Source organism: Doryrhamphus excisus, chromosome 21, assembly GCF_030265055.1.
Source record: "Doryrhamphus excisus isolate RoL2022-K1 chromosome 21, RoL_Dexc_1.0, whole genome shotgun sequence".
Taxonomy (NCBI): Eukaryota; Metazoa; Chordata; class Actinopteri; order Syngnathiformes; family Syngnathidae; genus Doryrhamphus; species Doryrhamphus excisus.
Genome location: NC_080486.1, coordinates 12692105 through 12716439, shown reverse-complemented (window position 1 = coordinate 12716439; position 24335 = coordinate 12692105). Strand labels below are relative to the sequence as shown.

General features: G+C 48.4%; 1 protein-coding gene and 2 long non-coding RNA genes across 8 annotated transcripts; 1 reads left to right on the top strand and 2 right to left on the bottom strand.

Annotated features, from left to right (window-relative positions):
• Positions 1 to 58: 58 nt before the first annotated feature.
• Positions 59 to 24269, top strand: LOC131108739 (ras-responsive element-binding protein 1-like). Of its 6 annotated transcripts, none has more exons than XM_058059994.1 (20): positions 59 to 611; positions 13712 to 13822; positions 13897 to 14092; positions 14172 to 14235; positions 14317 to 14406; positions 14482 to 14645; positions 15580 to 15721; positions 15802 to 15983; positions 16677 to 16866; positions 16947 to 17228; positions 17309 to 17446; positions 17555 to 17762; positions 17839 to 19486; positions 19573 to 19754; positions 19832 to 20023; positions 20098 to 20259; positions 20355 to 20513; positions 20585 to 20697; positions 20765 to 21371; positions 21441 to 24269. In XM_058059994.1, the coding sequence occupies exons 1-20, from the start codon at positions 572 to 574 to the stop codon at positions 21914 to 21916; spliced, it is 5346 nt and encodes a 1781-aa protein (XP_057915977.1). In that variant the 5' UTR covers positions 59 to 571; the 3' UTR covers positions 21917 to 24269. The 6 variants fall into 6 exon arrangements, with proteins under 6 accessions (XP_057915977.1, XP_057915976.1, XP_057915975.1 ...); XM_058059993.1 differs by adding an exon at positions 10281 to 10388 and having other exon boundaries at positions 13715 to 13822; positions 17309 to 17762; XM_058059992.1 differs by adding an exon at positions 10281 to 10388 and having other exon boundaries at positions 17309 to 17762.
• LOC131108741 (uncharacterized) lies at positions 12712 to 17203 on the bottom strand. The gene is made up of 3 exons (XR_009120527.1): positions 16932 to 17203; positions 15358 to 15476; positions 12712 to 12851 (listed from the first exon to the last, which is right to left on the bottom strand). It is a non-coding gene; the product is annotated as an uncharacterized LOC131108741 (long non-coding RNA).
• LOC131108742 (uncharacterized) lies at positions 19259 to 20352 on the bottom strand. Its single transcript, XR_009120528.1, has 3 exons — positions 20065 to 20352; positions 19606 to 19995; positions 19259 to 19454 (listed from the first exon to the last, which is right to left on the bottom strand). It is a non-coding gene; the product is annotated as an uncharacterized LOC131108742 (long non-coding RNA).
• Positions 24270 to 24335: the final 66 nt, after the last annotated feature.

Here is a 24335-nt window from a genome sequence, read left to right as displayed (position 1 = left end):
TCACTGCAGGGCGAAAAGGGAGGTGGTGAGGCGGGGGGGGGGGCACAGAAGAGTTTGACTTGTCAACGACATAAACGTGCAAACTTTCAAAGCAACTCCAAAGAAGTTGAAGCAGCGCGTGCGTGGAAAGGAGGAAGAAGAAGCCTCCCGCGGGCATGTGCGAGCGTGCGTGTGCACGGAGAGAGAGATGCTTGGTGGCCACGTCCCCTTGGAGACTGCGCACACACACACACACACACACACAAAACACGTGATGAGCTTTAGTGCGCGGCTTTAGACGGACATACACGCACACACACGGAGGAGGAGAGGCCGACGACTCGAACACACAACAAGCTTTCTTCGAGTCTTTCTCTCGACTTGTGCCTCCGGGAGGAGGAGGAGGAGGAGGAGGAGGGAGGAAGGGAGGAAGGGAGGAGGAGGAGAAGCCGGAGTAAAGTTTGTCCAAGTTTGCACATCCCTTCGGAAACGCCATTTTGATTCCTCTCCTCTTCAGAGCAACTTTGCAGCCTCTCTCTCCCCCCCTTCATCACCCATCCTCGTCATCATCATCATCATCATACTCGCCACGATGTCTCGGCGTAAGCAGCCCAACCCCAACAAAGTCCGACGTAAGTCATATTTTTTTCGTGTCTGACTTTACTGCTTTCTGCTCGGTTGTTTGTCGTGTTTGTGTGCCACTCGTGACTTGTTTCCACTAAGCAAAGTCAACTTTAAGATGGCGAGAGAGAGAAAGAGCACTTTTCCTCCCCCCGTGTTGCTTCCTAGTTTGATGCGCATCCAAGCGGTGGAATTCAGCGCTGCTGTCTTCCTCATTCTCTTCACTTTGAACAAAACTACTCGCCCTTTTCCCCATTATTTTGTCGTTTGGGGATCCCGAGGGCAGGGTGGGACTCGGGGGGAGAGGTCAAATTGTGCTCGCTGCCGGAGGCGAGCATCCATATCTCGGGTGCACTTTGGTCGGAGCCTCGCTGTTAGTGGCCATGTGTAAAGCTAGCAGACATAACGTCATGCCAGCGGCAATCAGCTCGCTGGCTTCCTGTATGCACTTTCAAAGTAAATCCACCTGTTGCTTTCAGGGACGTAGAAGCACTCAAACCTTGTAGTAAATTGATTCTTTTTTGTCAAATGTGGGATGACATAATCCCATAAAGTGATGGTCATTATTCACAGTGGTTACCTCAGACAGATAAATGACCCTCAGGGGTGATGCTGATGTTTCACGTTTGGCTATTACTCCACAGCATTATCATACACTTTTGTTTCAATACTTACAAATGTACATACACTTTACTTAGAATACTTACAAATGTAGACGGGAACACAACGAATCGGGCCTAACTTATGTATACAAGACAAAACACAAGGTCATTTCGCAAACATTGTTGTATTTTGGAGGGTGGGTTTCCGGTCCCATCTCTGCTAACAGCTGCTAGCTCCACGGTCCTGCTGTGACCTTGCCCAGACGTTTTTAACAAGAAAGTGAACCGTGTTCTTGTGTAAAGTGCATCGACGCGACGACCAGGCGTCAAACTCCACCCGGTGTTAAGAAACATATCGCTTTTTTATCGCTTTAATGACTTTTCACAGCGTTTTGAGCACTTTTCTGGCGTCTCCGTTGACGCACAGCCAACAGCATCGACGTGACGCCTGTTGCATCCTCCCCCTCCCCCCTCTTTTAGCCCCCCACCCGCCTTCCCAACTCTCTCGAACACACACACACCTCATCCTGTCATCCTACACTTTAAACGTTGATTCGTGCGCGCATGTCGCCCTTTAACCCCCCCACCCCCACCCCTTTAAGACCATGGCTAGTAGTTGCTAACTTCACCCGAGGCTAGCTCGGTTAGCCGTTAGCTTGACGTGGAGGATGCTGGCTGCGGGTGAGGGAGGAGGTGTCATGACGTCACCATGTCTTATCTGTTTGAGTCAATGATTGACGGCTACTAGAAGCGATGGCTTTTTTTTAAACCCGCCTCCTGGAACTTTGACTCGACTTGTTGCAACACACCGCCCTCATCATTTTTTTTTCAATAGACAATGATGCTGTGCTTGTTTTCATAACGTCAAACATGACAACAACTTGTTTGTGGGGACATGAGGATGCTATAAGTAAAATTTACATTCTTGCATTTTGTGGTACAATGTCTTGTAATGGAGGGCAGTACTACTCTTGATGTTATTTGTAAAGTTTGTGAATATGGCTCGCACATTTCTGGAAAAGAACAGCTTGTCATCATGGAATTAGCTCTATGTGTGACAGTATTTGTATTTGTGTAATGCCTGCAGCATGAGATGACTATTGATGATGATGCGATCATCAGTCTCACTTGGAGTCAACTTTATTGACACAAGGTTTAATGACAAAACAGTGCGCTTGGTGATAGTGGTGCAAGTAGCTACATGTGATAGCTTGGTAATACAAATTCTAATAAAAGTATCTGCAGTGTTGACCTTTTAATAGCACCGGTGAAACCCCAAAGAAGTGGCATCGTGTTTCATGACGCATTCTAGAAGCGACTCCACTGAGAGGCAAAGTTCTGCACAATCCATTCTAGTCCAATATTCAACAGGCCGAGCCGGGCCGCTGGAGGCTGGTGCGCATCTCGGCCGTCTAACTGGCCCGTCCACTCTGCCACTGTTTTCACATGCAGACGTACGGGAGGGGAGCTAGCGAGGGAGGGGCGCTAATCAAAACATCAAAGTGCTGTGCATTCCTCAGCGCCGTGGCAACCAGAGGATGCTTCCTCCTAGCCGGGTTGTGAGCCATGGGCCTAGTCGCAATGTAGTCCCAACATGTGTCGCGCACAAAGAGCGTCTTGTGTGATGGCGCTTCCTCCATTGTGTGCACACACACACACACACACACACACACAGGCAGCCTGCAGCCATGTTGCATCTTGACATCACCAGCTCAGTGTTCTCTCCTCATCAGCACAGGTGATTGCAAATCTCAACTTACAAACTTGTATTGATTCAGCTAAATACAAGCAAACACTAGTGTTATTGGCCTGTCTGAAATTAAACAATTTTCTGCGTCAGAATGACAAAACATAAATTTTGTGTAGTGTCTAATTACTGTCTAAATTTGTGTAGACATTTGTGTGCAAGGATACACACTAGGATTGAAATTGGACTGTGAAACACTATTTTGTTACATTACTTTGCAATTATTATAATTAGACAAAACCTCCATTGATGTGTATATGCATGCGTCTGTGCGTGTGTGTTAATGGGGAGTTTCAGTGGGACGTGTGTGTCTCAGTGGGGACTGAAGTGAAGTAGCTAATTAAAAGCTTTCATCGTCCCTCTGAGAGGCTTGTTGTCTACACATTAACCTCACTTTAATGCACACACACACACACAAACATCCATTCAGTTTCAGTCACATGACCTAAAGCACTTTGTGTGATGACATTTAGGGTCACAATCAAACAAGTGCTACTAATTAAAAGGTGAGTTGGTGTGTGTGTGTGTGTGTGTGCGCATGCATGCGTGTGCACTAATGTGGATGCGACTCGCTTCTGGTGTCTCGTTGTGTGAAGGACACTATTTATAGAGGCGCCTTTTTTTAGATAAGATTATGTTTCATCCCCCCGCGGGCCGAGGAAGAAGATGAGGAGGAGGAGGAGTTGCAAGGTGGTGGAGGCCAAAGTTGGAGAAGCACTTCCTGTGTCCGTACTTGTTAGAAATCTGGTGACCATCACTTGATCGTGTGTGTGAGGGGTGCAGGCAGAGGATGAGCGGGGGATGTGCGGGACTTCCACTGTGGCACCTCAGAGCAAATGGCTCGTCAGCAGTGTTTTACGGAGGCAATTGTCGTTTTGAAGTGTCGCTTGTGAGAAAAAATTAAAAAGTAGTAGGTTTTTCACATCAGCATCAGTTGGATTATAACTGTCAACATTTGCATTTAGAAAATAAGATACATTTTCTGGAGGGGGTAAAGGCGCAAATGCCAACTGTGATGCAACAGTGTTATTTCACTGGCATATTTTGAAGGCCTTTACTGGCTACAGGATGTGTTATGCCAATGTTGTTTTGAGTGTTGCCGGGAAAGAAGGACAAAATGCGGGAGTTTTCCAGGGAAAACGGGAGGGATGGGGTGGTTGACAGGTACAGTGTGAGTTAGATGCCAGTGGTTAGATGAAGGAAAATGACAGATTAGTGCTTAGATGGTATTGTTTACAAACTAACAGATACTGTAACACTTATGGCCTTGAAAAGCTGTGTTTCTTTGCCTATGTTGCTGTTCTGTATGAACGGCGCTCACACGGAAGAGAGAGGTGCCAAGTCTGGCTTTGTATACAGCATCATAGCATTAACAGTAAAATGTAAAACCTGGATGATGCTTCTGCGTAGTCACTACACCGTCCACTCCAACGATGCCTTGATCCTTGTTCCCAGCTCTTTGTCAGGGTTGAGCGCAAGGTAACGCTTGTCGTCAACTTCCTTTGTCATGTGCCAATAATGGTACCTGCAGAGACAAGGGGAGCGTTATTGGGACTGGCTCTAATCGGTGTGTTACAAACGTTGCTTTTATTATGCAAATGTTGATTTGAAATCAGTGCTGAGCTATATGCTTTCTGAATGCGTTGTATACGCACAGGAAATAATGTACTATAAGTTGACCAATTACAGCCTTTATGGTCCGCCGGGCAAGGTTAGATGATTTTTTTTAGCTGTACATTCGTCGTCTGGGTTCTGTTTGTAAAAGGCAAAGGGGAATACATGCCCGATCTAATTTTGAAAGTAAAGTTACTTCAGCTTCAAATTTCTTCAAATGCCAGTTTAAACTTAGTGAAGTTTTGTGTGGCATGTTTCTGCTGTGTCATGTGACACAGTCATGTGACGTGTCCACACACACACACACACACTTCAACTTGACCTTCCTGTAAGCATCACGCCGTTATATATTCCTCTGCTTCCTGCAAAAGGCTGCCTCACTTCCTGTTTCCCTCTCCCTCCTCCTCTTCATCATCCTCATCATCTTCATCCTGTGACATCATGGTGTCAGTTTGGTGAGAAGCTTCGAAAGAAATGTGGGCTCGCAGGTGAAGTTGACAGTGGTCAATACGGCCTCTGGGTGGTCACATCTTCCAAACACACACAGATTACCCCCCCCCCCCCCCATTCCTCTCCCCCGCCTCCCACGTCCATCCACTGTGACATTCTTTCACAGCCGAGCCGCTCGGACTTTGGCCCGGCGGTAAATACGTCTTTATTTGTGGCGGGCTGCAGGAGGCAGTTCTCGGCATGTATCAGCACTGCTCGCGGGTTTCAAGCTGCTTATCAGCGCCAGCGTCTGGCCACGCCCAAGCACAGCGAGCGCGTCAGGCATCCCATACAACAGGTCTAACTTCCCATCAGCTGCAACACGCCTTTTGTGCTGCTGAAGAGAGGCCTGTTGGGAGCTTGGTGACACACAGGAAGTAGATTTACTCAACCCTGCCCCACCTCCCCAGCTTTGTGCCTGCAGCGAGTAAAGAGTTAAAACACTCCTGAAGCACCATGGAACCTCCTCACGCCCCCCTCCCTCCTTCTCCTCCCCCGCTTGCCTCTGCTGCTGACTAAACACTTTTGTCAGCTGGCTGCTGAGGGAGGAGGAGGAGGGAGGAGACAAGTTGTGGCGCTTAAATCAACACAACCAGATTAAGTTTTAACCACAATCATAACGAGCGAGCACTTTCACGTAACATTTAACTTGGGGTCAAAGGTCTGCTCCGGTGCACCTTCTACTCATCTTCTCTGCAACTGGACTGTCTTCACTGTGACACATGAGTGTTGTTGTCTTGAGGATGCTGCACAGAGCCCTTTGATTGGTTCTTTGTTGGATGTTTAAGTATCTTGGCGCTAGCGGTAATGCTAACAGGCTAATGATGCAGGAGTGGGGGCGGGGCGCAGGGGGTGATTAGTGACGGATTAACACAGCAATGTTGAGACAATGACAATTAAAGGAGCAGCTAATTAGACTCACTGACCTGCTGATCGATTTTCTGATTGATTAGATACAGTATTTAAAAGGACCATCTGATGGAGAAGAAGACTCAGTCCGTCATTGTTCCTTGTCGTTAAGTAGCCTGATGGAGTCGCAGCATGTGAATGACACATAATCCTTATTAATCTGTAGACACGCGCTAATCTCACGCGCACTCACACACACACACCGGTGACATCACAGATTAACATGCTAAATGACACACACTTACACGGGAGGAATGCATGCACACGCAGCCCCTCCCTCCTGTGAAAAGGTACTATTGTTTGTTCTGCAAACACAAGACACACCTTGTTGTCATGGCAACCACAGCACAGCACACCAGCATGCCCCCAGACTTGCTTTTGTCTGTTTGTGGAGGGGTGACCTGCAACACACACACATTTGCCATTGAGCTATACAGTAAATCAGCATAATGATGCCACAATGGAGGTCTGCATCAATGTCGGCAAACGACAAGCAAGACAATACAGAATCAACGGTCTCAGCTAGCTAACGGTATCTGGCTAGCTTGTGTGATGTGATGACAATGATGTGCTCGCGTCATCACGTGCTTGTCATGATGACACACACACTTCCTGACATCACCTCTTCCACGCAACTGAGTGGCCCCAAACTCGCCCTGATGTCACAAATCCTCCTTGTTGATGCACAACAAAGTCTACTTTGATTGGAGGTCCTTTCCATGTCAACCAGTGAACTGTTGCTGAAGCCTCCTAAACTTCTGCACCGATGTGTTGATCATCTCCAAAATCTTGCTGAGCTCCTCAATACGGTGAGCATTCAAGTCATCAGTTCCTAACTGTGACAGAGTGAAATGTAATCTCTCTGCGGGTTCAGGTCGTAGGCTACGTAGAGGAGAATCCAGAACATTCTGATCACACTTGTCATCCATCATCAGCAAAGATGGTGGATTGTGTTTATCAGTAGAGCAGGATGTTTGCTAAAGTGGCTGTTTTGTCAATGGAGTTCACTCTGTGAAGGTTCACTTGTTGTCAGGCACAGACCAAACATCACACACACACACACACACAGCTCAGCAACAAGCAACATGGATGTATGTGTGTGTTGTCAAAGAGGGGAATGGGGGGGTGGGTTGTTACGTGGTCTCAGGTGTGTATTGGGGAAGTTTGCAGTAGGCATGGCCACAAAACTCCATTCAACTTTTTGTGGAAAATACAATAAACCTCCGATGGGAAAGTTCCCTAGTCGGACACACACACAATTCAGGTGTGCCTTTTATATGTGTGTTGCCTGGAGGCGTACACACAAAGAGGCTGTGAGTCTTTTTCACTTAACTGAAACCTGGTCTGCCTCAGCGACCACGCCCCGGCATACACACACACACACGCAAGCCAGTTTAACCGTGCAAATTAAAAGGAGGATGACTCTCCCATCTTCTTTGCATTTCTTTCTGTGCAGCCATCCCCTCCTTCCTTCCCACAACTTGGGAGCATTGTGGGTAATGTAGTTCGGTGTGTTACTTTTTTGGGGCTGTGGGGATCGGGTGAGGTGCGGATGAGAGGTGGAAAGTAGCTTGATCCCTAAAGAGACCCCCACCGCTTCCTGCTTCCTCTCCAGACAGGAAGTGAAGGATGCGACCGTGTTGTTTCAGCATCTCTGCAACGCTGATAAGCAGCTTCTTCACTGGGGCTTTCTCAGTGGGTGTGTGCAAGTGTGTGTTAGTATGTGTGTGTTTGAGTGACACATTAACCGTTTTATCTGGAGCAGCACTTTGTTCGGCTGTAAAGTCTAAACTGCCAAAGCAGCATCACTTTTAGTTTAGTTGTGAGCCAAATGGCAACTCCTGTGTTGTTGTGAAATATAAACATCACAATGTTACAGAAGGATGTGGGAGTCGGGATTCTCTGCAAGTCAGGTGATTTGAGGTGATTGACGAATGTGTTTACCGTTGATCAATAAAGTTAAACTCTTTAGATTGGTCAGAAATGGAAAAAGTTAGTTCTGCCCGGCAACACCAGTGGTTTCATCTCCCTCTTCTCACACACACATTTACAGCTGTCTGATATGGGATGGGAGGGTAGCATGCATCCTGTGCTCTGATTGGCCAAGAGCTTGGCCTTGTACTTTGGCCTGTATCAGGCACAGAAAAGGGGGGAGTTGGGGGTGAAAAGAAAACATGGTGGCAGTGAAGGAGAAAGATGGCAAGAAAACAGGAAGAGGAAGTGAAGGAAATAACTTTTTGTAGATTGTTTGCGCGGCAACAGCTCAAGTCACATGACAGTGTAACACCAAAGAGCGGCATCCTTCATATTTGCTGATGGCCATAATTCGGCCGACTATACTGTTGGCATGTTTAATATGGCTCAACAGGAAGTGACATATTGACTTTGATTCTGAATCATGATGGAGTGATGGCCAAGGCCTTTGTGTGTGGCAGCGCCCCCTGCAGTAGGACGTGTGAGTGAGCAAGACTACACACAAAGTGCTGATGTCATCTTTGACACTGTCTCTGTGTCCAATTGTGCACACAGGCGGCGTGTGTGTGACAGCTGTGTGTGTGCGTGAGCGAAGTATGAATGTGTCGCTTGTTGTGCAGCTGTGTGGGTTGATTGACATGTGACGACGGCAGATGCAGAAGTCTTATTATGCAATAATTGCATCAAAACGCCATAGTGAAGTGAGTTTGTTGACCATTTTAGCTGTGTGTGTGCGTATGCAGTATTAGCGTTTCCATGGTGATTGTTGTTGCTAATGAAGCGTCAGGTGTCCACCTCCAAAATGGAGGTTAGCATGTGTTAGACCATGAATGGCGCTCTGATGGCGAGGTCATTGGCTGTCTGCCGCACCTGTCGACATGTGTGAGAGCAAGACAGCTGCACAGCACGTTGACATGGCCCCCCTTCCCATGGCCCCGCCCGCACCCCTTGCTACCATGTGTGTAATTACCGAACAAGGGTGCATAGAGTGGGTGAGGGGTAGAATTAGACACATGTTGCTTGCATACAGGAAGTGACATGATGATGTCACCATAGCGTGATGACATGCTTTAAGATTGTGGCTAAGCACCGTACGAACCAGATCGGAACACCATGGTTCACCTGTGGTTCCTCTGAGGGAGGCGGAGCCTGGTGCTGTATGAGCAGACATGATGGCGTCTGCGGGTAGCGACTTATCTGCATGGAGATGCGCTCCTCCAGCTCAAAAGGAGATGCTGGAGGCAGAAAGCTCCGACTCGGCTCATCAGGTCGAGCTGGATTCTCTCTCACTTCCTCCTCCCGCAACTTTTGTCACCCTCACTTGTCTGCTCAGCCCGTGGAGGCGGGGTGGCCTGTGAATCACAGCGGCCTTGAGTATTACTGAAAATGGATGCAAGTGATGTGTAAACTGTTACATTTAGTCACATTCAAAATAACATTGTTTCCGCATCATACACACAATGACACAGGGTGATGTCACTTCCTGAACATAAAAAGTTGCCAAAATGTGACATTGAAGTCTGATTTATTCTCAACACAAGAACATTCTACTGCTCACCTACTCCTTGCTGCTTCAGGCCGTCGGCACTTGTCCGTGCACGTCTTCTGAGAGCAGAACATTCCTCATCTCAGCCTCATGCTTGTTTTTGCCATCTTCCCTGGAAGCATCGTTTCTTCCAGCAGTAGTTAGTCCTAGTGTTCAGGAGGGGTGGAATCTCTGTTAGTTTGTATTTCTATTTAATGAGGCACAACGGGTGGTATTCGTTGGTTTGTCACGTCAAAATCATGTCCTATTTATCTAGCATTAGCTTGACAAGCAGTTCATTGATCATGAGGAAGAAGTATAATCAAAAACAATGTTGTGATACTACTAATAAAGCTGTGTCAGCAGCTCGCCACGTGGCTTACCGCTGTGCATTGCCTCACTGGTCCTCTAGGAAGATGCTGGTCATGTTTGTGTCTCCTGTCCATCTTTAGTTGCTCTAATTAGCATCCATGTAAGCTCTTAATCTTGCTCTCCTCCTCCTCCTCCTCCTCCTCCACCATCCCTAAATACTCCATCTTTCCTCCCCCCACATCCTCCCTCACCGAGACTGACAGATTATCGTCTTTGTACATCGTCTCTTCTTTGCCATCATGAGACGCTCTTACCCATGATGCACATCTCTAACTTGGTGGCCTTTGACCCAACTGCAGTGAAGGTCACATCCATTAACTTAATTAGCGCTGATAATGTGCTTTGTAGGAATTGCCCTTATTTGGGCAGTGTGTCTTGATACCTGTTTGCACTGTGTGTGTGTGTGTGTGTGTGTATTGACGGTCTTTCTGTGTTCTCCCCCCTGCAGTGTGAGCAGTGGTCGCAGACACACACACCTCAAACCACACCCCAACTCGCAACCGCCCCACCCAGAGCAACGCGAGTGAGCGCACGTTCTCACTTTTCGAGGAGGACGGTAAATATTCTCTTTCCTCCCATCGCCCGCCGCTGCTTCTTTTTCCTCTTTTTTTCCCCCGCCCATCATGCCCGAGCATGGCTGCCATCCTGCCCCTCGCCTCTTTACTCTGGCCCCTCTGCTTTCACATGAAATTTAAAAAAGGAAACACAATATGGAAGTACGAGTCAGCGCCATCTTGCTGGGCTGCACCCCCCACCCCGCGCCACCACTCGTTCATCTTCATGTCTTGATGGACATGTGACTTTTGAGCCGAGCTTGCATGACGCCTATAATTTGCTCATTTTCATCTTCATTATTTCATATGTTCATCCAATTGTGCTTTGATGTGTTTTATTATGACACAAGAATATTTACATGAATGTAGCAGACGTGATCATGAAGTAGTGTTTTGAGAAAATGCACAAATGTGTCGTATCGTATCAGACTCAAACTAAGCTACAGCGTCAAAGCTCATGGTACACTCCCTTTGAGTGTATGAGTCACATAATTAATGCAATGGCTCCTCCCACCAGATATGAATAATAACCACCATCTTGCACAATAGAAGTAAACCGACTCAACATAACTTAAGTATCATAAAGTGATGGCACATGAAAAGAAATGCTACAGAGGAGTGGGACAGACAATTTAGTGCAAATGTCCCCCAGGCCGGACTGAAACCTTCATGTTGTTTGCTAAGATGATACTTCAAAACCAGTTAGTTATTAGACTAAAGGTGTCAGTTAAAAAGTGGAGGGTATGGAATGTGTGTGTAAAGAGACAGGATGAGTATGTGCAATAGAGAGAGAGAGAGAGTGAGAGTGAAGGAATCTGGGAGCTCATTGGCTGACAGCTGGCAGACATTTTCCACACTGGTGGCTAAATCCCGCCCCTCTCCTCCCCATCCCCCTGCCCCGTCCACTGCCATGCTACACAGTGAAGCTGACACACTTCGATGATATCTCAATGCTTTATCACGTCAGCTCTAAACTACACCGTATATACACACACACACACACACACACACACACATACGAGTAACACAACAACATGGAGGAAGCTGAGAGGAAGATGATGCAACAGTGAGAAGGGAGGGCGGGACTGAAAAAGTTCTAGGAAGTTGAAGAAGATGGGAGACGGGAAGGAGAAAAAAGATGGAAAAGAGCTTGAAAAAGTTGAGTGAGCGCTCTTAAAAGCAGAGGGCTGTGTGTGCTTGTGTGTGTGTGTGTGTGTGTGTGTGTGCTGCTGTCAAGAGAGTGTGAGCGTGGAGGATGGGCGCTGGCAGCTGAGTGTGAGATGGAAGCAGCAAAGTGATCTCCTGTGACTCCTCTTAGTGTCAACTTCCTGTTGCCAGGAGACACAGACTCTTTCATACTTTTGTGGGGTTTTTTTAAACATCACCATCCATGTTGCCACTTAGCTCGCCATCTTAGCACCCTGGGCTCCACATCTGTGAGGTCTAACACCATTACTTAAAAGGAATAACAACTTGCAACAACTACATTTATTTTGTACAATTGTCTATTTCTTTTGCCAGAATCGTTCCTTTAAACTAACCCACATCCATAAAATATAGTATACTACCTGAGGACTGGCATGCAAGAATCCAGCAAGGCCCATCATTATGAGTTAGCTTCAGATGCTAACTTGTAGCAGTGTTTTTCTTTTAATCAGAAATCTCTACATGGTGCCAGTGATAAAAATGAAAAAATGTGTGGTGACGTCTTGTGCACATCCATTTTAAGGAATGTCGACAGGAATCCGGTCGGTGTGCCACGTAAAGCGAGATGCAGGAGTTGAAAGAGGAAGGTGGACAGTTAGGAGGTAATAAATAGTCAACATATGGTCACCGGATCCTCCCCCTCCCCCTATGCCTATGTCTGATGCTAAACTCAGACTGTTAGCTGACACCCACTAGCATGGCCTCAAAAAAAAGAGATGCAACGTGGAAAAATAAGAAGAGTTTTAACGTCTGGGATGTTGACTTTAAACAGCAGTTGTCACTTTTGACAGTTTGCCTCTCTTTGCGAGAGATGCTGTTCGGCTGCTAGATGCTCGCCAGCCGACCAAACCTGACTTGGAGTGGACAATCCATCCCCCGAAAACCTGCTGGACTGCTTAGCTGTCAAGTGCTACGTCCTCAGACAGGTGCATCACACCAGTAGCTTCTTGCTGTGAGTGACAGCTGGGAGCAGATTCAGTAACATCCGTTGTCACGCTGAATATTCAGCCACTTAATTTGGGACGGGGAGCGCCCTGCAAAAGGAAGACAGTCGTTGTAAACTGTATTTCACGAAATGAGGTCAAAGGTAATAGTAGAGTGAGTAGGATGACTTCCTTGCCTCCTGTGACTACTGCATCCATCTTTCTTTCCATCTGAGAAGCTCTCCATCCTTCCTCTTGAAGCCATCTGTTGCTGTTCGTTTTTAGCCGGCTGTAAAAACTGCTGGCTGTGCACTTCAGCAGCCAATAGTGACACGTCTGTGTGTGTGTGCACAAGAGATGCAAATGTAAAACCAAAAAAAATTACACACATACATACATGCACCTGCCACTGCCTTGTCAGGACACAAGCAGGTCATTTGAAACACACACACACACACACACAAACGAGTGGCAGTTGTCAGCAGTGATCACTGTTTTTGTCAAAATAAAAAACGGGAAGTAATATGATGTACTGACGTTGATCAATAATACACAATGTGTGTGTGCGCGTTCTTTCTATCTCTATTTGCCACCCCCATATCCCAACTTTACTGTGGGGACTATTTATGGGGGCCACATAATTGTTCTTGCAATGTTTTGATCATTTGACTTTTCTGTAATTTACAAAAACACTCTCAGCCCTTTTTACTAACTGATTTGTATTAGGAATGCCTGTCTTACACTCACACACACAGAGTGCTGGAAGAGGAAGTGGCTAGCTCTGGAGAGCGTCTTCCTGTGGGGGAAGCTAAACAGGAAATGGTCATCATTTCTTCTCCGCCGCCATTGTGGTGCCTCCTCCTTCTCCTCTCCTTGTCAAACTTTGTGTGTGTGTGTGTGTATGTATGTGTGGCGTAAGTGGACAGGTGTGTTAGCGCTATGAGGGACACGTTGTAAACTGTCCCCTCTGGTCCAGTGGGCGGCAGGCCAAGATGCCGTTTTAGGACAGAGGTCACACGAATGCCACAAATACATGATGCTGCTTCGACCGCTGTTTGTTTTCTCATGACATTAATATGTCCGTTGCCATGACAACATCGTATAATACACATCTTTTTGTTCAAGAATGAGTGGTGAGCTTCAGCGCCATCTTGTGGCTATCATGTGACATTGTTTTACTTCATGGTGTGTTTCAGCAGCAGCCATGGAGGATGCCACTGGGGAGATGGAAGTGGGAGGAGCCAACCCAATGATGAACAGGGAAGAGGCCGACCTTAAAGAGGCCACACCCCAGAGTAGCATGACAGGTGTGTTTAGGTGCTTGTTAGGCTCTTACCAGCGGCTGTGATTTTAAGTGTATTAACGTGACCCCGCTTACCAGATGAACCCAACACAATCACGACAACAACGATCGCAGACAAGACGCTACAGAGTGGCGATCAAGGCGGAGGCGGTGGCGGCAGCGGAGGAGACTTGTCCTCCATCAATGCCATGATGTCAGCAGTGATGTCAGCAGCGGGATCCATTAATGGTGAAGGAGAAGCAGGAAGTGACGCCACCCCTGCCCCATCCCCAAGGTAGTAGCTTGGCCACTGTGCAACCGTTACCATTGTGTTTAAATAAAGTTCAATAAACACTGATTATGTTGTGTTGAAGCCCCTCTCCTAATAAGACATCAGCCCAGAGAGCGCCACCTGGCCGGAACGCACGACGCAACCAGGTGAGCAAAGGCCTCTCCCCATCTTTGAGGTCAAAAGTCATCAATCACACAGCTGTGACACTTCTGCTTTCTCTCCGGCAGGACGCCAAAGAAGACCACTCGACACACATATGTCCGCTATGTGACAAGAGCTGTCAGACGCAGCATCAGCTGACCATGCACATTAGACAGGTACGCGGGTACTTTGTTACTTAGTTTATGCTGTTACCGTCATTAATGTAAACAATGTTTCTTTTTTGTTCGCAGCACAACGCCGATACGGGGGCAACGGACCACTCATGCAGCATTTGTGGTAAATGTCTGAGCTCTGCATCGTCGTTGGACCGTCACATGCTCGTTCACAGTGGTGAGCGACCTTATAAGTGCAACGTGTGCGGACAGACCTTCACCACCAACGGTAACATGCACAGGTATGTGCACACTGTTCTGCCTTTTCACCTTAAACGCCCCTTGGAACCAGGAGGAGTTATAAAATGCCACACACACATACAGACGCACACTGTCTCAGTGACAGGAAGTTGGCCATTAACCCGTTCTCCAGTCAAGCATGATGGGAGAACGACTCCACTGGTCCTCTGTGTTGGTGTGTAGGGGGTGGACAGGAAGTAGTACTTTAAACCATCCAACCCCCACTCCCTCTGTCTCTCTCTATTACACACACATGCAGATACACCCATCCTTTATCAGTGAAGCTCAGCAAGACATGACAAAACAACGGTCCCTGCCGCATGCGAGTCTCTTTCCCTGTTGGCATTTGGATGTTTCTGTCCAGTCTGAACTCTAAAACAGCAACCCCCGGCGAAATGAGCTGTGTGAGGTTGAAAGGACAGGAAAGTACAAGGATCAATTAAAAAAAAAAAAGTTGCAGGCTGAGAATGTTCCTTAGGCAGCCCTGTGGACACCAGTTTACGTTACATCACCGCAAATCGAAGTAGTACACATGTTGCCCACCAGAGGACGCTAAAGACTCATCATGCATGCATCTATGACTTTTTAATTCAAATGAGCCAGTGCAATGAACTTCATATTTTACTGTCAAAACAGGAAGTTATTTGCTTGCATGTCAACATTCTTAGTTTTAAAATTATATATGTGTGTAACGATTGCATACAGTCAGCTTACCTCTTCATAAAGTTCTTCCTGTCAGTGGCTATCAGGACTTCTGGATGTCTTGTGGGCTTCTATTAATAGGCAATCGCCTGTCCCCTCACCTCCTTTTATAAGCTGGCTTGCTTGCTTACCTGCAACATCACAACACATGAATTAATTTGTGTGATTTATCAGACTAATTAAGTATATAATGAATAAAGTGATGATAAGTTGCACATTGAATACTCTCATCAGACACATGAAGATCCACGAGAAGGACCCGGCCAGCGGTCTGCTCCCCGTCAGCCCACCCTCACCCACAAAGCGGCGGCGGCCATCCGTGAAGCGGAGGCAAGGCATGGAGGACGAGAGCGGTGACGAGCCACCCTCCAAGAAGGTTATTTTGCAGCCTTCCTCACAGTTGCCAGTTTACAGTTGAGCATGTAGGAGGTGGAGCTAAATGATGATGTCATTCAGGTGACAGAGGACTCTGCCTTTGAGGAGCCCCCAGTGACTGCAACAATGACAGCAGTGGCGGCAGCAACGGGTGTTCGATGCGTGGAGGAGGAGCTTCTTCCTTGCCCCATCTGCTTCAAGACCTGCAGCAGCAGACTTGAGCTGGACACACACATGGACACACACCCTGACACCACACTGAGGTACACACACACACACAACAGCCAATGGCAGCCAAGTCCCCATGAAGAGAGCATGGGCTCCCATGAAGACAGTAAAGGGTCAAACAGAGAGGGAAGGGGGAAGGACCAACAGAATGGATGGGTTGGTGTTTTGGGGCGGGGGGTTGATCTTTCATGGTCCACTGGTTGTGGTTGCTGTGACGACTTTGTGCTCCCTTCTCAAATGGCAACAAGGACTGTAGTCTGTCACCATAGCAACACAACAGTCAACACAAGTTTGAGCGAGTGAGGATGAAGAGCAAGGAGGAAAGATGAGAAGCAGGTAGTAGAAAGAAAGACGTCAGCAAATGGCGCTGAGCTCCTAGTGGAGGGTGTAAAGAATATTTAGCAGTAAATCCTCACTAATCAGTCCATAAGAGGATCCACTGTGAGAGGAGCAGGGGTGGTGGGGGAGGGGTGGTTTAGGGTTGTCCTAGTTGATTGAATATTTTTTGCTTGAATACGTACAAAGAGACACGTCTAAATCTACTGACTAGTGTAATTACAATTATTTCTTGATTTGTCTACAGTAGCCAGTTGAGGCTATGAGCCATGCTCAGAGAAATATCACTATCCAGCAGCCATGTTGGAAATGGTGAAATTGAAAGCACATGTTCAAGCTAGGACACCCCCCCAGAAAAGTACATGTATGACAGCATGTCCTTATGTTCCTAGGTGCGACTTCTGCTGCCTTTCTTTCCGAACCCACCGCGGCTTGTTGCGTCACAACGCAGGCATCCACAAGATCCTTCCACAAGACCCCAACGGCCGCCCCTTCATTCAGAACAATCCCTCCATCCCCACCGGCTTCAATGACTTGGCCTTCATTGATTTCTCCTGCAAGAAGTTTGCTCACATTGCACAGGTAACCATCTACCGCCATCTTTGATGAGTTCACTTCCTGTGTATAAGTCTCAGATGAGTCCTCACCTTGGTCTTCGTCAGGTCTGGTGTGAGACCAACCTTCGTCGCTGCGTAAGTAAGTTTCACCGCTTTGTGTGCGAGTGTTGCGACAAGGCGTTCCCGCTTCGCTCAGCCCTGGAGCTCCACAAAAGCACCATCCATGTAGACACGCCTTCAGACGCCATCGAACACGAAACTGAGGGAAAAGAAGAAGCCGTCACCCCAGAAAAAGACACCAAGGAGCATCACATTGATGCCGAGGATGTTCTGCTTTCCCAGCAGTCCACTTTCCTGGAGGGACTGGGTCTCCAGCACATTTCTAAGGTAATGTGTTTTTTTTTTTACAATAAACAAAACTAGGGCAAATGGATGCAATACAGACTTTTGGTTTGTTTCACCCACAGGTCAAATCCGGACCCACAGATGATGAGATCCACCAGGCCCACTTGGACAGCATCAAAGTGATCCATGTAGAGCCACTGAATTCCAGTTTCCCGCAGGAGCATGCCTACCTGTCAGGTGGTCTGGGTCTGACTTTGGGGGTGAGTGGGCTGACGGCACTCAGCATCCCCCTGCTGGACCAGTCTGGCACCGCATCCACCCTGCAGGGTCTCTCAAAGAGGGACGCTTTGAGTCTGCTCTCCTTGCAGCCTTTCCAAGCAAGCTTCCTCATGCAGCCTGACGGTGCCACGGCTGCCGCTGGTGCAGCAACGTCTGGCATCAAACCTGGTGAAGTGGGCGGGATCATGGAGCTGGCAGACATACAGCAAATGCTGAAAGTAGCCACTACAGTCCCCAGTCAGATGGGACTGAGCATCCCCCCCATGGCTAAAGCCACAGCGTTCACTGGAGGCCAAGGTGGGTGTGACCTCAAGAGGATGTTGTGTTGTTTAAAATGCTTGCTTCTCATAACTGTTTTATTCCTGCCATGCAGGTCAAGTCCAAAGCCAAAAGGCGATGCCTCCATTGAAACCCAAACCTCCAATCACGCCTCGCTCCAGCCTTACTGCGACAACGCCTCCACCCCTCCAGAGTTCTCAGCAGGCGTCACTGGGCTGCATCAGTCCCAGCCTGCCTCCCCCAATTCCCACCCTCTTCAAAACGCCTTCCTCCTCCTCTTCATCCTCCTCCTCAGCAGGGGGCGGCGGCCAATTGGAAGCTGAGTGTCCTCTGTCTGATTCGCCGCCTGTGGCCACCACCGCTGTGCATGAAGAGGTGGGGCTGAGCGGGAAGAAACCAGGAAGCAAAACGGTTAATGAGGGCAGTGGCGCCAACGCTGGTTCGGCCAAAGGATCCTTCCCGTGTCGCTTCTGTGATCAAGTGTTCTCCTTCTCGGGCGTCCTACAGGCTCACATGCGCTTCCACCTGGGCATCCTGCCTCACCAGTGCAACATCTGCGACTATGTGGCCCCTGACAAGGCCACACTCATACGACACCTGCGCACACACAGCGGCGAGCGTCCATACATCTGCCGCGTCTGCCACTACCCCTTCACTGTCAAGGCCAACTGTGAGCGCCACCTCAGAAAGAAGCATGCCAAGACATCCAGGAAGGACATTGAGAAAAACATAAAGTGTGTCTTTTCGACCACTCCAAACATCACAAATGCGATTACCACTGGAACCACTACTGTGGACCTCGGAACAGGAAGTGCCGGAGCGGAGACAGCATGCCGGTTCTGCGGCGAGGACCTCAAGACTTACCGGGCGTTGCAGATCCACTTGCGCACACACAACGGCTGCCAGAGGAAGCCATTTGAGTGCCGACGCTGCGGCGCGGCCTTCCTGGCCAAGCGGAACTGCATCCACCACCTGCTGAAGCAGCACCCTGAGGTGCAGGAGCGCGAGATCGAGGAGCACATCGCCACACTTCAGCCCGCTGCTACTGTCACCTCTGCTCGCGCCCCCCCGCTTACTGTGATGGCTGCCAATGGGCTGAGTCAGCCACCCATCCAGGCGGTCAAGTTGGAGGGAGTGACTAACACCCTTTATCTCGAAGAACTGGATCAGCCTCTGGACTTTTCCGCCAAAGGTCGTGGAGCCCATGTGGCGTTTCCTGGGGTCAAAATGGAGACTCTCTCCCCTAACCTGGACTGCCCTGCACTGGACCAGCCCATTGACCTGTCCATACCCAGCAAAAGACAGAGGAGGGAAGCGGCCATTGATGGTGAGACGCGTGAGATCAAGATGGAACAAAATGGTGGCAACATCATCGAGCAGCACATCGTCGCCAAAGAAGACAAGATGGCAGGCACATTGGCTGTGGGCTGCTACCAGTTCACCCCTGGATCCACCCCTCCCCCGACATCCCTCGCTAACGTCAGCACCTCTACACGACCTCAGCGCCTCAAGCCCCTCCTTCCAAAGCCTGCCTCCTCCGCCTCAGCTCCTCCTACTGCCCTCAAAGAGCTCCCGCCTCTGGCATCCATTGCTCAGATCATCCACTCAGTGTCCGGCGCTCCGGACCTGCTGAAGAGGGAGGCGGCCTCGCTGGAGGGAAAACCTCAGCCGGCTTCGGAATCCACCACAGACGCTTCAGGAAGCTCCAACCTGCAGGAGACGCCAAGTGATGACAACAGCAGGTGAGAGTGCAACTCTCAGCATCAACTAGCATCATGTGGATCATGATTGGAGTCAAGTGTTTGTGTCTTGTGGTTCTGTCCAACAGGAAGAAAAACAGGAAGAAGACTGCCGCCCTCACCGTCAAAGACCAGAGCGTCATGAGCAATGCTGTAGACCTCGAGTCCAGCGGTGAGTTTGCCAGTGTTGAAAAGATGCTCGCCACTACGGACGCCAACAAGTTCAGCAACTACCTGCAGACGGGGACGAGCGACCTGGCAGCCAAGAGAGGTCAGAGGGAGCAAAGGACGAAGGTTCAAACACATGCCCTCATACACACATGAAACTTGACACGTATCTCTGAGCAGATGGCGAGCAAGCAGGAGGCGGCAGGGACAAGGATAGCGGCCCAAGAGAGGAACTGAAGACGGTGTTGCTTCCACAATCAAAAGGGAAGAAGAACGCATACTCCAACTCTGTCCAGAAGATGACCTGTCCATTCTGTCCTCGAGTCTTCCCTTGGGCCAGCTCTCTGCAGAGACACATGTTGACGCACACCGGTAACACTCCTGCTACAACGCTGTGTGATCAGCCATCTTACTCTGCTCTGACCCGACGTGTGCTTCCTCTTCAGGCCAGAAGCCGTTCCCGTGTCCACGCTGTGACGCCTTCTTCTCCACCAAGTCCAACTGTGAACGCCACCTGCTGAGGAAGCACGGTGTCACAAACAGAACACTGCGACGCAACGGTGTCCTCGTCAAGAAAGAAGGCGACGAAGGCTCACACGAGAGCGCAGGTAGCAAAGTAGATCGCCGTGCTTTGCCATCAGTATCATGTTACACATGACAAAACGCCGGTTCTGATTGAAATTCCGATTCCTGTTTCTCACAGAGAGTCAGTCTGAGACGGAGCAGCTTGCAGCAGAACCTCAGACCCCTGCTGAGTCTTCAGCCATCAACGCCACGCCTTCCACCGACCTCAAAGACACTCTCTCAGAGCCACAGGGGGAGGAATCGACTCCAAGCAGCCCCACCCACCGGCCCACCTCAGGTAAGCACCCCCAGCACATGTTTAATAAGAACACACTCATTAAGTGTGGATGACATCAACATGTGCATTAGCAGGGTCCAGTCCTGCTCAGCAAGCAGAACCAGAACCTACTGAACAGCCAGACCAGCAGGGGGCATCAGACATAGAAACAGAACCATCTAAACTGGCTCCACCCACAAACAAGGTAATTCTTTAAATTAAATTATTATTTCATCATTTTTTTGTAATATTTCATATTCATCTATCATCAGCTGGAGAATGGCGATGATGATGACTGTCAGAGCAACAAAAGTTTGGACCTCAACTTTGGCAGGAAGCTCATCGATTTCAAGCTGTCTAGCTCCACCCCCTCCACTGACAGTCCGCAAGAAGTGGACAAAGACAGTACCAGTGCCCCCCCCTCCTCAGCGAGCCCTGCCCCTGCCGCCAAGCCTCAGCCTGAGTACAAGCACGTGTGTCGCGTGTGCAAGAAGAGTTTCCGCTACGCCACCACACTTGCTCGCCACGAGAGGGCGCACCTTAGCGAGGAGACACCGGCCAAGGAGGAGCCACCAGAGACAGAGAAGGCAGAGGAGAGCAATGTCGCTAAAGTGTCAGAAGATGAGAAAGAGGATGAGCCTAAGAAGAAGGACGTGGAACTTGAGGATGGTGGCGGTGTGAGCGAAGCAGGCGAGAGTGGCGAGTCAGAGGAGGAAGACAAAGAAAAGGAGGAGCGCAGCGACGACGAAGAGCCAAGAAGCGCTGAGGGTGGAGACACCTCGGGTGGCCGCGTGGACAAACGCAAGAAGATCTGCAACGTGTGCGCCAAACGTTTCTGGTCTCTGCAGGACCTGACCCGACACATGAGGTCACACACAGGTAGGCCCCACCCACATGCTACCACTTCCTTCTCTAGACATCAGCTGACACCCGCTTGTTGTTGCGCAGGCGAGCGTCCGTATCGCTGCCAGACGTGCGAGCGCACCTTCACACTCAAGCACAGCCTGGTCCGCCACCAGCGTATCCACTCCAAGAGCCGTGACACCGACGCCGCCAGCGAGGACGGAGACTCCTGCGCAGCCACACCCACATCAACCTGCCCGCCCTCAGAGAATGAGAGCGAGAGCGCCAAGGACCTGGAGGAAGTGGATGCCGCCGAACTTGAGAGAAGTTCTGATCCTGAACCAGCTGAGGCCCAATCCACCGTTTCTGAGGAGGCGTCTGAACGATGTGCAACCCCCCAGGACGCCACCGACACCAAGACGAGTGACACGTCTGGAGAAGACTTTTCCAAAGACCCGCCCTCAGCTTCAAGCCCTGCCCCTGCTGAGGCCATCATCCAGGGCCTCCTGGAGATCCACGCCCCATCCCCGATGGATCACATGCTGCCCAATGGGGAGCCCCCCTTGGTGGGCGTGGACTGAGGGGTGTACCTTTAAGAAGCCTTGAAGTGCCTTACTACTCGTCCATCTTCATCACCGAGGAGGATGATGATGTCCTTTTTATAGCTTTTTAACTTGTTTTGGAAAATCAAGATGGCCAATGGCTGCGTGTCACAGGACAGTAGTACACGTGCAAAGAGATGCCGCTTGTAACTGGAAGATGGGGGACAGACTTGCCGCCGCCCCTCTGTTTGTATGAGGGGGAGGGGTGGCTCACACTTTAGTGAACTTCTCAGTTTATGTGCACAGCGTCGCACAGGAGGACTTTTCTCAGTTTTGGGTGACTTTTTGGTGTCGGGAGGGAATTTTTCTGGTTTTCTTTTTTTTTAATATATATATATATACATATATATATATACATATATATATGTATATGTGAACAAATCAAATTTAGTTAAAGTGTGTGCGTGCGTATGTGCTTACTCTTGTCGGCTTTCTTCTGGTGCCTCGGCCGCGCTCGCACTGACCCGGGTCCAATTTACCTCAACACGTCAATCGCGTCTTCCTGCGAGCTAGCATGGCTAACTTTTAGCTACACCGCCGAGCTCACAGCTAAGCACAGCTAGCGTGTCAGTTAGTCCATGCTAGCCTGCTTCGTGCAATTAGCCTTAACGCACAAGAAATAGCTATTAGCTTTGGCTTAGCATCACCTCAGCTTCTTAAGGGCTAACACTACGTAGCTGCAGCTATTAGCCTGTGTCTGCCAAGGGCTAACATATCATTTCCAGTGGTAATGTGTTGTTGTGAGCCTAAACTCAGATATGAAGTCATGGGGTAAACGCACACGTTTGGCGAGTGGACCAGGCCAGCTAACAAGCTAACTTACAATGACTAGCTTCAAGCTAACTGCAGGCTATGCTTGCCTGCTACAATAATTAGCATGTATGCCCTAATTTGACACGCTTTCTCCCTGATTACTTTCTTCTTTCACATGAATTCAAAGAACATTAATACTTTAAATACTTATTATTCTTTTTTTTATGGCGTCAGAGACAATCAAAGAGCGTCCAGAAAAGATTGCAACAATAAAAGTACAACACTATGTTGTGTCACATTCATAGTAGCCACGTTGTGGGGGCGGGGTCTTTTGATTTTATTTTTTCCTTAACCAACCTCTAAATAAAATTTAAAAATAAACCTCGGAAGTAAAAGCAACAAACTTAATTTTATTGTTCTGACTGGGCACCAACTAGTACTGCTAGTGCTCTAATACTAGTACTACAGCTTGTACTCATACAGCTATTATGGTAGATACTTGGTCACAATCAGACATCCACCAGCACTTTGACTTGTTTGATTTGGTGCTTCTTATCATCTCATTAAGTTTGTTTTCAGTGACTTGTGTCAAGATAAAAAGCACACTATGTGATGCAATAATTGTAAAGTGTTTAATTTCCCCCCAAAATATACTGTCTTGAATTTGCTAAATGCGCTCGTGCTAACGTCAGGCTAACACCACCTAGCTAGTAGCATGGCCAAGTTTTCCATATTCCCACTTAACAGAATGGCGCCACTCTTGACAGTTTGACTTCTGTTTGTTAGCAAAATGTTTAAAGTTGAAATAAATAATTGGCTTTTGTCGACTTGACGACAGTTATTTAATTTTGAATGCTCACCACCAGTCAAGGGACCTGTCCTTCCTGGCTAGCTAAGCCTAGCTTAGCTGAGCCGAGTGCCCCGCCCTTTCCAACATTAAGTATGACTTGAGTTACGTGAATCCTGGACTTCCGCGTCGATAGTTTTTTTTATGTATTTATTTGGAGCCCAGGTGTGTGTGTGCGTGCGCTACCTGACGAGGACAAGCCATGTTTGGAAAAACAATATCTCACGTTGGTTGGCGTGTTGATGACGTCACTATGTCACGAGCACGCGCAGCCGGCCGGGCTGCAAACGAGCATTAAGAATCCAAAAGAGGAAAAAAGCTTTAATTAAATCCATTAAAGTAAATTTTTGTTGCTTCTTTTTCTTTATCAACGTTAAAATGTGTTTAAAACTGTGAAAATTTATTTTTGTTCTCTTCTGGGTGACTTTTAGGATAGTTTTGCATGTTAATCAAATATGGTTGTTGATTTGTTTCCACACACACAGATGTCGAAATAACAGTATGATGTTGCTCTCAGGGTTGATGACACTTTCTAACAGTCATTTTGTTTTCCTGAGTTGCAAACTGTAATGATTTAATTTCATGTTCTGTCAATCACTACACAAGCACTTGACTGTGAACACACATTATGCACACACACACACACACACACACACACACACTCAAAGGTCACACAGCATGAAGACACAAATGTGTATTCAAGACAATTAAAATGCAAACAAACAAAATAAAGATGAGTCAAACATCGCTGTTCGATATGTTTCTCGGCGTCCATGTTGTCACAAACCAGAAAGAATC